General features: G+C 42.6%; 1 protein-coding gene across 1 annotated transcript in view; it reads left to right on the top strand.

Moving 5' to 3' along the window:
• The window catches only part of LOC111655880 (receptor-type tyrosine-protein phosphatase F-like), a 127,271-nt gene that overhangs the window by 59,103 nt on the left and 52,484 nt on the right, over positions 1-15,684 (top strand). The window contains 6 exon segments of the mRNA XM_087174274.1: positions 2,917-3,186; positions 4,066-4,647; positions 5,026-5,159; positions 5,732-5,876; positions 9,655-9,960; positions 10,795-10,988. Of these exon segments, the coding sequence (XP_087030400.1) occupies positions 2,917-3,186; positions 4,066-4,647; positions 5,026-5,159; positions 5,732-5,876; positions 9,655-9,960; positions 10,795-10,988 (1,631 nt within the window).

The following is a 15,684-nucleotide window of genomic DNA, read 5'->3' as shown; positions in this document are numbered from 1 at the left end:
GGTCCTGCAGGAAAAAAAAGTTTGTAATGTGGTGCTGAAAGTTTTTATATGAAATGTAAACACTTGTTACTGTATAACAGCTAGCCATTAACAAATTTATACAAGTAATTGATTTAACAACTTTTGGTCCTTCAGCTACATATCTAGAGTCTCTGCTTTAGACTTAATGAATATTGACATTGACATTGTCACCGAGAGGTAATGTTTTGGAAATTATTTCTTCACTTGTACCATCTGCAAAACACTGCCACGCAAAGAGCTGACCTATAGAATATTTAAGAATGAGCTGGCAGTGTGCTGACAGGGAGATGATCAGCCATCATGGTAGCCCGGTGCTGCTGCCAGGAAGCCTGGGAGCCTCCTGACTCTGTGCCAGTTTGCTTAGATATTGATTCACTGAACAGGTTCTGCTATCCTTGGGCACTTTGTCAAGGCAGTTAAATTTATAGGTATCCAGCAAGCAGGCAGGCAGAGTGGAGACAGGGCTTATTTTGTGGTTTTGATAGAGTCCTGGAGCCCGTCTCTCCAAGCGGCTCTCAACAGGAGAGAGGCTTCGGGGAATCGATAACAATTACCTGCCCTCTAGTCATTTTGTTCCACAGCACCTCTCCAAACTTAACCGCACGCCATGAATTATTCACAACATTAAGTGTTCAATATACACAGGCCCCACTGAGTGACTACTCTTAGCACTGTTTAGTCTATGGAATCATGAAAGAATAACAGATAATTTGACCCTAATGGTCTTGCATTAGGCCCACTCCTATCAGGTTTCACTTTTTCATAAGCATGTGTTGTGAAACATAGCTGCACTTGGAGATGTTCCAGTTGTGTGAGAAGACATGTGGTTACCAACATAAGTGGAATACAACGCTTCTGTCGTGCATTTGTCACACTGAAAATCAGATGTTCGCCCATTTATATGAGAAAATTGGACCAAGTCCCCCCTTTATCTTCTTCCCCCAGTGTACTCTGGCTTATGATCTCATCCCATATCTTTCCTCAGCTCCTGTGCATGCTTTGCTTGAGAATTTCGTCCCTGTCCTGTTCCCAGGCTGGTAACACTAGTCGCTCTCTCCAGTCTGTGCATGTAAAAATCAGCCATATGCCCGTGAACTTCAGAAAGCAGATGTCATGGCTGATAATCTGTTTATCTTTCGAGACTCTTAATGTGTGTGACTTTTTTTCCTGCATGAAACCCTCATCATAATGTGCTAACTTGTAACTCCTTGTTCATTGAGTCATCTTATAAACTTTACATTAAGATTATTATTAATATTACACAGTCATCGTTACTTAAAGTTTTGCTGACCTCTTTACTGTTCCCAGTGTTACATTGATTTTTTTGTTTGCCACACACCCTCAGAGAAGATTAGTCCTTTAAAAAAAAAAAAACTGTAGGGTTTTAATTTATCTCTTAAATTTTGGAAAGCAAACTCAAGGACCTTATTTCAAAACATGCATCATTCCGTCTCTTCTGTGGCTCCAACCTGGAATATTAATATTTTTATGAGATATTGAGCCAAGAAGTTTAAGCCCACATGATTGTATCGATTAAAATCCAGCAGCAGGTCTATATACAGCTCCTCAATTATTTTGGGAAAATTCTGAGTGTGAACCAGGTCCCCCTTATTATAGTGCAGTCCAGAGAACCAGCCTTTTCCTGACTGGAATCTCAAAAGGTGCTTTTGTGTTTTTCCATTTCACCACATAATGAGGGGAATAACAAGCATGGCTGTAATGACGTTCCGGTTCAAATTAGATCGGGGAGGGAGGGGTGAAGGGTGGGGGGAAAGTGAAGGTGGAGGGAGACTCACATTTGAAAATCCATTTTCATGGAGACCGGTGCAAAAGAGCAATTACAGTCAAGGGTTTTTTTTTCCAGAGAGACACAGAGGTGTTGTATTGCATTAGGGGAAACAAGCAGCATAAATTCTGCAGGGATAGTTTCATGCTGTAATGTTTTGAATACATACAACTAGCAGTAGTGGAATAGCAATAATGGTTCCTCACTTGGGAGCTTAATGTTTGGCTTGGCTTCACTTTTTCCATAATCAAGGTTAAAGAAGTCAGAACTCCTCCTTCTCAAATTCGTTGTATACTATGGTAATGTTCAGCTTGTCATAAATTTAACAGGTCTGACACTGACGGATGTTCGCATATCGGTGTCAAGTAGGATTTTCTTTACCATGTTAAGCAGATAAGTTTGTTGTGGTTGCCAAAAGTTGCCAGAAAAAGATCTGAAGTGTGTAAATATGGCAAACATTTCTTGTGTATCTTTATTTAGCTAGAAAACAAGTTGTATGTAAATGCTGGCTGCCTGTTTATTCTGGGCCAGCTTTTCAGTATTGCATGGAGCCTCTGCATCGGTGTTTGCCTTGTCCCTGGCGACGTCAACGGGCCCTTCTTGTCTCCATGGGAACCCCTTTTTAATGTCAGCCTATCTGCATATCAGAACTGCACAAAGAGAGGGAGAGAGTGAGAAAGACAGGCTGAGCAGAAGGAGCCAGAGAGAGAGAGCAGGAGGAGAAATCAAACAATGCCATCTCCACAGGGTCCCTCAGTGATGCAACTCTCGCCACCATTTGACACTCTGACAAAAGAGGGCCAGACAGAGTCTCCCGCAAAACTGGGCTATTTTTTGATTATATTCCCTTTTGTAGGCAAGAGGATAAAACACCCCCTCAAAGTTTTCTTATGAGTTTCCAGAGCCATTTTGTGACAGTCCTATTATTCCCATTGTGCCCGCCTGCACATTCGGACAATAGCAATCAGCCCTCCATTCTGTCTGCTTTTCTTACTTAGCTTTTAGCCTTGTGGTGTTGTATGTTGCAAGACCTGTCATGAAATCGCAAAAAAAAAACCCATCACATTCACCTTACATATTCTACCTATTCACTCCTTTCCCCTCCTTAGTGCGAAGAGTCCCACCCAGATTCTCCATTCCACCAACCCATCAAGAGGTGATGCCAGGCGGCAGCATCAACCTGACATGCGTTGCGGTCGGTTCTCCGATGCCCTACGTCAAGTGGACGATGGGCCTGTTGGAGCTGACCAAGGAAGAAGAGATGCCACTGGGACGCAACGTGCTGGAGGTCACCAACATCCGTGAGTCAGCCAACTACACCTGCGTGGCCATCTCTTCTCTGGGCATGATCGAAGCCACAGCTCAGGTTACTGTCAAAGGTGAGAGCTGTTTTTCAGACTTGTTGTTCTACAAACTTATCTGTGAGACTGTAACAATGTGATCTCTTCTTTTTATTTGAGTCACCCGCAGATTCAAATCAAGATAATGAAATGTTATAAAATAGACAAAACCACTTTTCAAATAGCCTCTGAAACTTCTTGTACATAACCATCGCTGCCCTTATGCTGCAGCCTGTGGTTTTGGTTGATATTGAGAGGTACAACTTGTCGCTTTGTCAATGAGCATTGATGTCATGGCTTGTTTGTGTCCGTCTGCTTGTCTGTTGAGTCCTTTTTTTGTATTTGTGTGAATGTAGCTCTTCACACCTGTGTGTGTGACAATGTGACTGTGTTGTCTACCAATTGCAGTCTCTCTCATCAACTGTTGTATGTATCGATCCCACTTTCCACTCAACTGATCAATACAGAGAATGTCACAGTCATTTAGAGGGACCACAGCAATACAGACCCCTTCTTGAAGGAAGCCATAATGAAGACCCTCTGTTTTGTTTGAATTTGTCGTTCAGTCACAACGGGCACCACTCTTGCAATTTTCTCATATTGTCAGTAATAGCCGGGCCAGTTACAAAACACAAAATTGGGATTTCAGTTTGGCTTTGCTATTCATTTGGGATAATGGCTGGTGACAGTACTATAAGGATTAGCTTATGAAACAATCATTTCAGTGCTATGAGTTACAGAATGGAGAATTATGGAGTCATGTTTTTTCTCCACAAGAGCAGAGTTAGCTGTAATATGTCTCCATTTTGAGAATTACACTGTCAAATGTGTCAGACGTCCAGTTTTTCTCAAATTACCCATAAGTCCTAAAAGTGCATTCCTGATATCAAAAGTAATACCCTGCTTCTCACTCCTCAGCCTTGCCAAAGCCCCCGACCTCCCTCATTGTGACAGAGACCACAGCCACCAGTGTGACTCTCACCTGGGACTCTGGGAATCCAGAACCCGTGTCCTACTATATGATTCAATATAAAGCCAAGTCCTCAGACAACGGCTTCCAGGAAGTGGAAGGTGTGGCAACCACCCGTTACAGCATCGGCGGACTTAGCCCCTACTCTGAGTATGAGTTTCGTGTCATGGCTGTCAACAATATCGGCCGTGGGCCCCCCAGTGAGGCTGTGGAGACGCGCACTGGTGAACAGGCCCCCTCCTCACCACCTCTGCATGTCCAGGCGCGCATGCTGAGTGCCAGCACAATGTTGGTCCAGTGGGAACCGCCCGAGGAACCCAACGGGCAAATCAGGGGCTACCGGGTCTACTACAGCTCGGACCTGACGGCTCCACTCAGCGCCTGGCAGAAACACAACACAGATGACAGCAGTCTGACTACCATCTCAGGCCTGACTCCTGACATCACGTACAGCCTCAGGGTGCTGGGCTTCACCTCTGTAGGTGACGGGCCGCCTTCTGACATCCTGCAAGTGAAAACCCAGCAGGGAGGTGAGCAGCCAGCCACTGTGTGTGTGGTTCTGTATGTTAATCAATGTATGTTAATGTATAGATGTATACAATGTCCATTTTTCCTGTATCCAAATATGCTTACGGATAATTTTAAACAAAGTAGAATCTTAGATTAGGCATGTATAATTAACTAAAGATCCCATATTCCTTCTGGTGTATTTATTATTTGTAGAGCATGTATGTTAAGATGGCTTTTTGTGTATGAATTTGTTTTTGCCATGCATAAGCCTTCCTCTACAGTCCGTGTTGGGGGTTGTTATTACTGCTGACACTGGAAAACATATGTCTTTAGTAATGTAATCTTTTTGTATTTTTTTAAAATCTGCAACCTCTGTCCTCTTGCACCTCTGTATCCAGTCCCTGCCCAGCCGTCTAGCTTTGAGGCAGAAGCCGAGCTGGACACCCGCATCATGCTAACATGGCTGTGGCCCGTGCAGGGCCCCATCACAAAGTATGAGCTGCAGTACTGGGAGGATGGCTCAGACAACAAGGTTAGAATAACAACACAAAGCTATAACTATTTCATGACTTGGTTTTCTCAACCACAACCCTTCTATCTATCTATCTATCTATCTATCTATCTATCTATCTATCTATCTATCTATCTATCTGGTCTCATATTCCACTGTGAGATTGCAGACGAATGAATCTTGCTCTTTATGATGCAATTTCTTTGAATGGGAAGCCTCGGCTGAAGCAATGTTATTGTAGTACTGCAGTCAGCTCCCCAGCTGATAAGAAAGATTTACTGTAGAAACAGACAGCACACAGTTGTTCAGTTCTGTCTCTGTGTTGGTGCCCTTCATTCAACTCTGCTGGACCAATGCACCAACTGTAAACCAGAGGACAAATTGTTTTTGGAACAAGATGCTCTCAAATTTGGCTGTATTCTCTACCCTGTATGAATGCAGGAAGGATAGACAGCAGTTTAGGCTTCAGGATTTCATTTCAAGATTAATTCCACCATGATTAAGCAACACTGGATCCAGATACAGCAAGACAACAAATACTGTATATGATTGTAATTCAGAGGAATGTTTTTGACTGATTCTGCCCCCTCCAGATACACAAGAGCTTCAACCCAGCAGGCTCCTATGCTGTGGACGGTTTAAAGCCTGACACCTTGTACCGTTTCTCACTGGCAGCCCGTTCTGAGATGGGTTTAGGCGTTTATACACAGCCCATCGAGGCCCGTACCGCCCAGTCCAGTAAGTCCACCTTTTTTTTTTATCTTGCGCTGTCTGTCTTATCTCCTCGTTGTCCACTAACCAATTATTTCGTAGGGTGAGTGTCACCCACAGCTGACGCACGTTTAGGTCATTACTTTCAGAGCAGGAAAAAAGTTGACTTTCATAAAGCTTAATACAGAGAGCGTGGGCAACTTGAATGTCAAGTCAATTTCAACTCAACATAAAATGCTGACAGTGCAGCCATCCCTGCCAGCCTCACGCTTCCACCACCTCCCCTCTGTCACCAACACTAACCCTCCTGTCCATCTATCTGAGGGCAGGCCCTGTGTTCAGTGTCAAAGGTACGTTTAATGTGTCTTGTTCCCACATTTGTGAGCTGTGCTGTGTTATTTTGCCTCATATATTTATAGGCTGTTACAGTGCCAGCGCTCAAAATGTCACTCTGCCAGTTGGCTGCTGACTTTTTTGCTGCGGTTGCACCATACTAGTACCACCTCACCCAGGGGGCGTATGTGCAGTATATTTTTGCCTTGCACGCATTCTGTACAGAACAGCATTTTGTTTATATATAAAATAATAGGTTCAAAATAAAAGGAATATTTGTTACTTTTGGAACATAAACTGTAAACTCTGTGATACCTGTTGAGCTGTTGTGGGTGTATAGAGTTACCTCACAGTGCACATATTGGTGTTGGTAAAAGTGTTACTGTAAAAACACTATAAGACAACTATTAAAGTGTGTCAAAGAAATTCCAAAATAACATCAGATGGCAAGCAATGCTCTTCAGTCCAGTCAGTAACATGATCGCTGTGGCTGCACGATTAGAATAGAAAGGACTGGATGGAGGGTATGGATAACTCTTTTTGAAAATTTTCCGCACAGGGACAGACAAAATCATTGAAGAGCTAACACCTCTGACAACCCCACAGTTATATAACTGTCAATCAAGATCACGAGTGGGGATGAGTCTGTGTCCTTGCGCCTCCCGTCAGCAGTAGACACAAGGACACAGAATTTAGAGAGCAGAATTTGGATTTCATGCAATAGTAGGGTGGTGTGCATGAAAAAAAGCAGGGGCCTCAGGAAGGTTGAGAGGCAAACAGACGGTGGGGAAGAGTGACATTTTCAAGTGCTGCATTTCAATGGCTAGTATCATATTTTTAAGATTCAGAGCAATGAACATAACTGTGCTGTATTCCTATTGGTTTTCTTTGTTTTCTTTTATGGTTAAACACTACAACTGTACCACTCAGATGAGGACTTGGCAGTAACAGTAACAAAAGCGGAAAAGTATCATGCTATTTTACCGAAAACTGAGAGTGAAATTATAGAGGTAGAGGTAACAATTCATAATCAGATTTTAAACAAAAAGTTATCTCCAATAGAAATCTATCACTCCAAAATGATTGGCAGGTCTTTTACAGCAATACACAAGAAAACGTTGGACAACTACTATACTATACTGCTAGTGTTTTGTGTACACCATTACACCAGACAGCAGTAAAACAGGTTCATAATTGAATTATCATGGTTGAGAAGCACAATAAATGCCAATATTCCATCCATACTTCTTAAATTACATGTGAACATATTTTCAATATACAGTATATAGTTAAAGCATTGTGTGTTGACCTATTACATTAGAAAGAAATAGAGGCAGATGGAGGTATTTCATCTTCCTCATTGATAATTTTATCTCTCTTTTAAGCCCCCTATTTGTCTCGTTCATTTTTGCCTCCGAGGTGTATGAATTTCCTGTGGTGTTGTCCTCTCCACATCCAATTTGACTTTGATCTGGCATATTTTTCATCAGGACCTCAATTTCACAATCTATTCTGCAAATTATCAGCATTGTTTTGATTCAGTCTGTCACCTTTTTTTATTACATGTGGTGTTGTCAGGTCTTTGTAGTTTTCTGTCCAGTCTCTTGTGCATCAGCGACCACCTGATGAGACTCACTTCTCTTTTGTTAAGCCCTAATGTTTTTGAAAAAGGTGGAGTTTCTTGTTCTGGCATTAGTTTATTGGATTCACATTTGAGCTCACTGTTCATTGCTCTGCTTATTAAAAAAGAAATTTCATGGGCATGCTTTGCGAGAACACCTTGCCTTGATTTTGTTTTCCCGTTGGTTTCTCATTTTATTCTCTTTTGAAGAGCCCTTTTTTTGTTTAAGAGTTAAATAAGTTTGTGATTAAGTTAGATGCATGAAATGTATGAATGCTGTTGAGTTTGTTTTCAGTGTATTTCTTGTTCTCCATTTTAAAATTGTTTATTGGTTTTCTGTTTTTACCTCTGGACTTGAGAGTTGACATACATTTTATGCTGCAGCCGTTGTAAATAATCTAATCTTATTCATTGTAGTAATCTTATTAATCCCTACTGGAGGTGTAGCTAGAGATTACTATGTAGACAAGTTATCTGTGTTTCTACATGTACTGGGACATGCCTCTAGAGTTGGTGATTATAAAACGTAGCAGGGTGAAGTGGACAGACTATAACTGACTGTGGCGTGTCGATATTATGCCTAGACTTTAAATAAAAATTCACGTTGATGCTGTGTTGGGCCAGTAGTTTTAAGACCAAAACCGTAAGGCTGCAACATTGCTGGTCCAGTGGCTACAATCCAAATGTTGATGGCTGGAAATCTCAATACTGTTATTGATTTTGAAACAGTAGCTTTATGTATAGCCTTGGTGATAGTCCAGTGCATCTCAGCTGCAGCTCTGACCAGGGTCTGACAAATACTGTTATGAAGCCCAGAGCAGTTAACACTGTCAAGCACTTGTTCACACACTGGCACATCTATAGCCAGTTTATTGCTCCTTCTGCATACTGCGAGAGGCAGCCGAGAGGGCAATTAGGGACAAATTACGCCTTTATAAAAAACATTGCCTTGTAAAATTTTGGCACATTTTATATTTCGTTCACCTCACCCTGTCGTTTCATGGCCTCTCGCATAAATGCAGTGCCAAACACAGCTTCAACAGTAGCCTGGTAATGTGTTTTTGCAGCCATTCGCTCAGTCCAGAGGCAGCATCCTGTTTAGCATGGAACCTTTTTGTACTCAGCATAAAAATGAAATGTCATATTCAAACTTGCAATCTAATATTATTAAATTTATAACCTGCAGTATGTGTGCAAATGATTTGTGAGTCTTACCAGCTCACAAAGCAACTCACAATGAGACTTAGTAAAGGTAGAGGATATATATATATATGTATATATATATGTATATGTATATATATATATATCTAAAACATGAAATAGATTAGCTGGATCTTGATGGCATGTACTTCAGATAGAATCAGTATCTTTAAAAAAATATATAGTTACATAAGGCTTTTTGCAATACACCCATGTACATGTATGTTAAACCCAGCTTTGCTTATTTAAAGGGATAATACATAAACATAGAAAATCAGAGTGAAGCCACTTTCCACAGCTTTTATTTTCCAAGCTTCATTGTAACGTCTGTCCCTATTCTGGCTTTTATTAAAAAATACCTATGCAGTGCAATAGAAAAGTACATCATACAAAAATCAGCTCAATAGGGAAATCAGTCTTCATGTGTAGCCTAATCCTGCATACATACTATAGGTGGTAAACTCTAAAACATTACAGTGACATTTTGAATATTACATTTAGATTTTTATGTTGCCTACTGTACAAAAAGCTTCCACGGTTTTGCCTTATTTTTCTTTGTGTTTTAGTTTGTTTTCTGTTTGCTTGATCCGTGCCCCTCCTTCGTGTGGTTTTGCTCCCACCCCCACCCCCCCACCCCCGTCCCCCTTGCAGCCCCGTCTGCTCCCCCTCAAGAGGTACATCTGGTCAGCCTGAGCTCCACCAGCCTCAAGGTGAGTTGGGTGGCACCGCCTGCCGCTAGCCGCCATGGCGCCATTGTGCGCTACACAGTCAGCTACCAGGCCCTGGCCGGAGAGGACACAGAGCAGCATGAGGTGACGGGCATCGGCGCAGACGCCACCAGCTACGTGCTGGAGGGCCTGGAGAAGTGGACTGAGTATCAGGTGTGGGTGAGGGCACACACTGACGTGGGCCCGGGCCCTGAGAGTGCCCCAGTGAGGATGAAAACCAGAGAGGATGGTAGGTTGACACCTCCCCTGAAGAAGAGTGCTCTCAGACTCTTTATATCTTTGTTGCTTGGGGCTGCTTGTCACTATTTTTCTTCACTCTCCACAGCTTCTACTGCACATCTCTCTTTTTCCTGTTGATCAATTATGAGTTAATGAGGGAGTAGTGGTGGGAGAGGGGTCACCTTCTCTTTTTTTCCTCTTTCAAGCCTTGTTCTCTACAGCTTTAACACTCTGCATCTCTGCCGGGTTAAGTCCTCTCACCCCTGGGCCCCAGCTCTGCACCACTTTGCTCTGCTTTCACTGTTTAAATGTCTTCTTGTTTTCTTTCTTCTGTTCTGCAGAAAAGAAGTGGAGCAGAACTTTCCCTCTCCGTTCTATCGTTTTCCCCTCTTTTTCTCACTCGTTCCTCGTTTAGTTTGCAGTGTGATAGAGAGCGGCTGCTCCTCAGAGAGAGTCGTCTATAATTAATGTGTTTGAAGTTTGCTGCAACACAGCTAATTTCATACCGGAATTAAGGGCATTACAGACATGGCTAGACCACATGCTGTCCCGCATAGGGCGTTTTGGGGACACAGTCGTCACAGAAGGTCTGAATTGAATAGAGATGACTTTGATTCATGACCAATTCTAGTATAACTTGCTTCTACAGAGCACCCAAGTCAATAAAAAACTCAGGAGTCATTATTTTGATAGTTTTTGGTTCCTCATCACAAAACACAGTGAACTGAGGCAAAACACTAGCTCAGCATAATTTTACTCTTTCCGCCCTCCCTCTCTCAATGTCTGTCTCACTCTTGCATTCTGCCTTCCCTCCCTCTCTCCCCCTTTTTTTTCTGATTTTCAGTGCCAGGAGCACCCCCAAGGAAGCTGGAGGTTGAGGCCATAAACTCCACAGCCATCCGGGTCACCTGGAAGCCCCCCCTGCCGGGGAAGCAGCACGGCCAAATCCGAGGATACCAAGTCATCTTCTCTCGGCTTGACAATGGCGAACCTCGAGGCCAGCCTAACATCATGGACGTTGCTTTGCCAGAGGCCCAGGTACTGGATGATGTCTTTTTCCGTCCAGTCTTTTCTCTGTCTCACTTCCACTGTATATAGCTGTTTTATGATCATTTCCCATTATTTTCATTCTCCACCGCTCCCCTATTCTCTTCCATTCTCTGAGTTCACACTTCATTTCCCTCATACTGGGTGACACACATGGAATTTTCTTTCTGTCGACTGCAGAGCCCCCACCCCCTCTTTTTTTTCATCTTTCTCCACATGTGACATTCAACTCTAAATTGGTACCCTGCTCCCACAGCTTTGGATTAGCTGTCATAACAAGATCCATTCTAATTCTACAGTAATAACTATAAATATTTTATATGTGTTACATCAGGATGGGGCTTAACGGAATCAATGCACCTCTCTTTGCGGTTTTAGCAGTAATACATATGCACTGCCTTGTTACCATGTTTATAAATCAGAGTTATTTTCTTGACGCCGCCCTTTACACATTAATGCAGGCTGCTCGGAATCGCCCAAAGCTTTGCGACACAGTGAGATGGATGAGAGATTGTAATCCTTAAGAGGGATTCAGAGATTCATGAATATCTTAAAACCAAAAACCCCACTCTCACTTTTTCCCGCTCTTTGGGAGAGGAGAGACCAGCTTAAGAGCCTCCTTCTGATTGTTTGCCAGGAGTAACATTTGCACGAACACGCATTCACTCGCACCCTTGATGGCCTCCAACAAAAACATTGAATTTGAACAAGTAAGCGCTCCCTGGCCGCAGGAACACCACAAAAAAAAATCTGAGCAGCCTTGCATGTGTCTCTGAGCAGTGTTTTCTGATAAATGCTGAGCAGCGGCATTTAGGGAGACCAGCTGGTTGCTGGTTTAGTTCTCAGGCATTGCACACTTCTGTGTCCTTGAGTGGAGCTATTAACCCTCATTTGCTCTGGCAAACACTCTGCCGTCTTAAGTCTTATCATTACAGAAGAGGAATCACTGTCAAAGTCACCTTGATATGATGTGTCAAATGTGGTACATCCCAAGTGATGCTAAGTAGCAGCTTGTGGATCCCAGTTGTGTCACAGGGCATTCAGTGATAAATACATAATGAATAATTTCTTCGGTTGTCAAGCCACCCAAGTGGCCCATCTCACATGGGACTTGATGGCAATTTTTAAACATAAAATTAATATTAAGTTAATTCTGGCCTGACAGCCCTGAATAAGTGTATAACAGAGGCTTTGACTGCTACTTGGCTGTGTCTCTACACCTGGCCAAAGAGTCTTTCCTCCACTCTGAAACACAGTCCAACACCTTTGTTTTACAGCAATAGTTTCTGGCAGCTGTTGCTGTTGTTGTTATCTGACTGTGTACAAGAGTGCTTGACAGCCAGGGCATCGTTTGGTCTGGACGAGGAGAAAAACATGGTGGCTGCTTGTCTTCCTGTTTTCTTCATGTTGACATGTTCAGCTTGACTTTGTTTTGTGTTATGAAAACTGAACTGAACATGACCCTACTTGTTGTGCAAACAATACTCCCCGCCATGTCTCATTTGTGCCAGGTTCACACAATAAACACAAAGACACACTGCAATTTGGCACTCAGGATAGCTCTCATGTTCCAGTTTTGTGTCCAGGGCACCTCTCAAACTCACCGTCCCCTCCCTGGCAAAAAACCTGAATTTCTCCTCCCTCCTCCTATGATTTTCATTTTCTCCTTCCCTCCAACTCCCTTCCCTTTCTCTCATGCCCTCCCTTTGCATACTTCCTGCCCGGGAAGCCACTTGAGCAATTACCAGAGGCTTGCGTGCAGGTTTTTCACCCTTGATGGAATCACCTCAACAAATTGTTTTCTATGACACACTGGGAGGCTAACCTGCACGGACCTGCCCAAATGCTGTTAAAGACCACACAGTCAGCCGACGCTCCCTTGTTAACATTTGCCGAACCGGTTTTTAGAACAATCCCTACTTTCTTGCATGTTTTTCCATTCACGTACCCTAACAGCAAGTGGAAAAAACAACACAGATAACATGAGCAAACATGCTCAATGTTTAGATCAACCTTGTAGTAGGCGTTCCAGCTGGCTGAGAAGAGTTTGTGACTCATCCTAGACTCATGCAAATCCCTCAAAGGCACACCTGTAATTGAAGATGAAAAAAAAACAATTTTCTTCTATCTTGGCACATCCCTTAGTGTTTCTCTCAAGAATTTGCCTAATGTGTTGTGAAATCAGTTCCATATCCACCCTTTCACCTGAATTGGATGCAGAGTAAGCATGCCAAGAGGAAAAGAAAAAAATCCAGGTTTTTACAGCACTCGCGTCATACCACGACCTCACGTTAGACTTCACTCATAAATCTAAGATGATTGCAGATCCTGTCAAATTCGCGATCACCTCTCCCCCTCTCTTTGTCTCTCGGTTTCTGGCTACTTCTCTCCTATTCACCCTCTCTCAGGGTTAGCTGAAACGCCGGGGGGAGAGCTAGGAGAGCTTGCCTGTGCGTGGGCGGTTTAAGCGCCTCTTTTCTTTTCAAGCAGAAGCCCACACAGCGCCCTCATTTCCCTGCTAAATTTAAACCAGAGGCCATGTTAACAGTGGGATGTTATCGACCCCTTTCCCGCCATATTTCGGTCGGGAAAGTGGCCTGAACCTGAGTGGGCTACTCCACACCACATAGCCTGCTCCATCACTATGCACTCGCAGCAACCTCTAGGCTCGTAATATTCATATAAGTATCAATACAATCTGCTAGAAAATGGCATGATTGAGTTTGAAGTCATTAGCCACAGTCTGGGTTTCTATACATTTTCTGCACACTCTTGCCTTCCTGCACAAGTTTGCCTTTATTCAGCACTACTTTTCCAGGTTCATTTTATTTGACCGCTCATGCGTTTTTGTTTTGTATGTGTGAGTGAGTGTGTGTGTATGTGTGTGTGTATGTGTGTGTGTGTGTGTGTGTGCAAGCAAGTGAGGCAATGCTTCACTGCCTCTGTGGCCTTCAGTGCTTCAGATTGGAGTTGAATGGGAATCAAAAAAAAAAGAGAAAAGAAGCACCTCAGCCCGCTTCACTCCATCAATCATGACAGCTCCTTCTCTTCCACATCACTCGTTCCCCCCTCGTTCCCATTTTTATAGCCTCACATCTCAGCCCATGTCATCACATTTGCATTCACCCGCCTGCAAATTATACCGCTCCGTTTCCACAAACGACGCTTATCAGCAATGATGTGTTTTCAGCTTGCGTTGGCATTCGAAATATAAATGGGGGATAATTTATAATTCTCCCATGGATTGAAGCAGAAAGCAAAAGAAGTTGCGATAGAAAGGGATTAAGCCCAAGATGAGATAGGAACTCTTGCGAACCTTAATGTGTTAGTTGCTCTGTTGACATAGTGAGTGGAGACGACGGTAAACAAATTAAGCAATTAGGCACGTCGCAAACTGTTATTCATGGAGTTAAGTAGCAGCTGTTCTTAAATGGTACTCTTCAGTGCCCCGCTACGTCAGGGAGAGCATTACGCAGCAAGTTTTGATGCACCATGTGTCTCAACCACTCACAACTGGGACCATACAGAGGCCTAGCTCATGCTTCAGTTAGCCAGTTGGTGATAAAGACCCATCCACAGAGAGTGGGGCGGAGAAGCTGGGTCTTTGTCTTTTCATATGCCATCAGTCAATGGAGGATGATGAACACCGTCTCTCCAGTGCACAATGGATCAACAGTGTGTGAGGCTCATTCCTTATGTTTGTGAAAGTCTGGAGAAGAAGGCAAAGATGGACGAGCAGGAATCCCTGGCATAATGTTTTGTCTTAAAGGGCATGTGTCTGCTTTACAAATGTCATGTTCTTCATCCATATTACAAAAAAAGCATATCTCCTCGCTTAAAACAACTGTTTTATCCTTGTGAGGCATTTGTAATCTTTTTTGATAAGTGCTATACAAACCTTTATATTATTATTGTTATTACTACTTAGTGGTGATTAGCTGTGTATGTACAATAGCTGTGGTTTTAAAGCCTTTGTGATATCCAATATAAGTCGGAATGATTTGATAAAAATGTGTAAATGTGATTTTATTTTTTACCAATATTGAATTGTGAATTGTGACATAGCATTAAACACAATACATTTGTAGTAATTATATTGTAACTGTATACTTTTTTTGAGAGGAAAACATAAAAATCAATGTAAAGGAAACTTTGCTTACTTTGAATTTAGGTTGTAGTGATATTATACATTGTTAAATTCAAATGTTAGATGATACCCTTTTTACACCAAAATGTATGTATATATGCAGTTTTTTTAAAACATGAGTAAAGGCGCTAAAAAAAGGCATAGATCCGTCGTGTCTCATCTGCGGTTGGTGCTCCTATCAGTGTCGGACCCTAGTTAGCATGGCTACATCACTTGCATAGCTGTATGTGCTGTGTGTAGCTCAAAGATTGTATAAATAAGGTGCAGCTGCGGTGTTTCTGCTTCAACAGCATCGTGTTGGGCAGGTGATTTTTCAGTAATTCTCAAAAAACAAACCTTTCAATTGAATGAAATGTCTTTATAACAGGTGGTAAGACACGTGGTATAGGACTGATGACCCCTAATGTTTCTGCTGAGTTGTCAGTTCTGCACTTTAACTAAACTTCACGAGGTGATTAGACATATTGCTACTGAATGTTTTCATACTGTGAGCAGAACCAACTAAATTTCATTTACCTCCATTGTATTAGAGTGGCAACA

Source organism: Seriola lalandi, unplaced genomic scaffold (genome assembly GCF_002814215.2).
Source record: "Seriola lalandi dorsalis isolate HSWRI2012SDOR001 ecotype SW California unplaced genomic scaffold, Sedor1 jcf7180002054334, whole genome shotgun sequence".
In the NCBI taxonomy this organism is placed as follows: domain Eukaryota; kingdom Metazoa; phylum Chordata; class Actinopteri; order Carangiformes; family Carangidae; genus Seriola; species Seriola lalandi.
The sequence above is the reverse complement of the archived record's forward strand: the minus strand, read 5'-3'. Positions and strand labels throughout refer to the sequence as shown.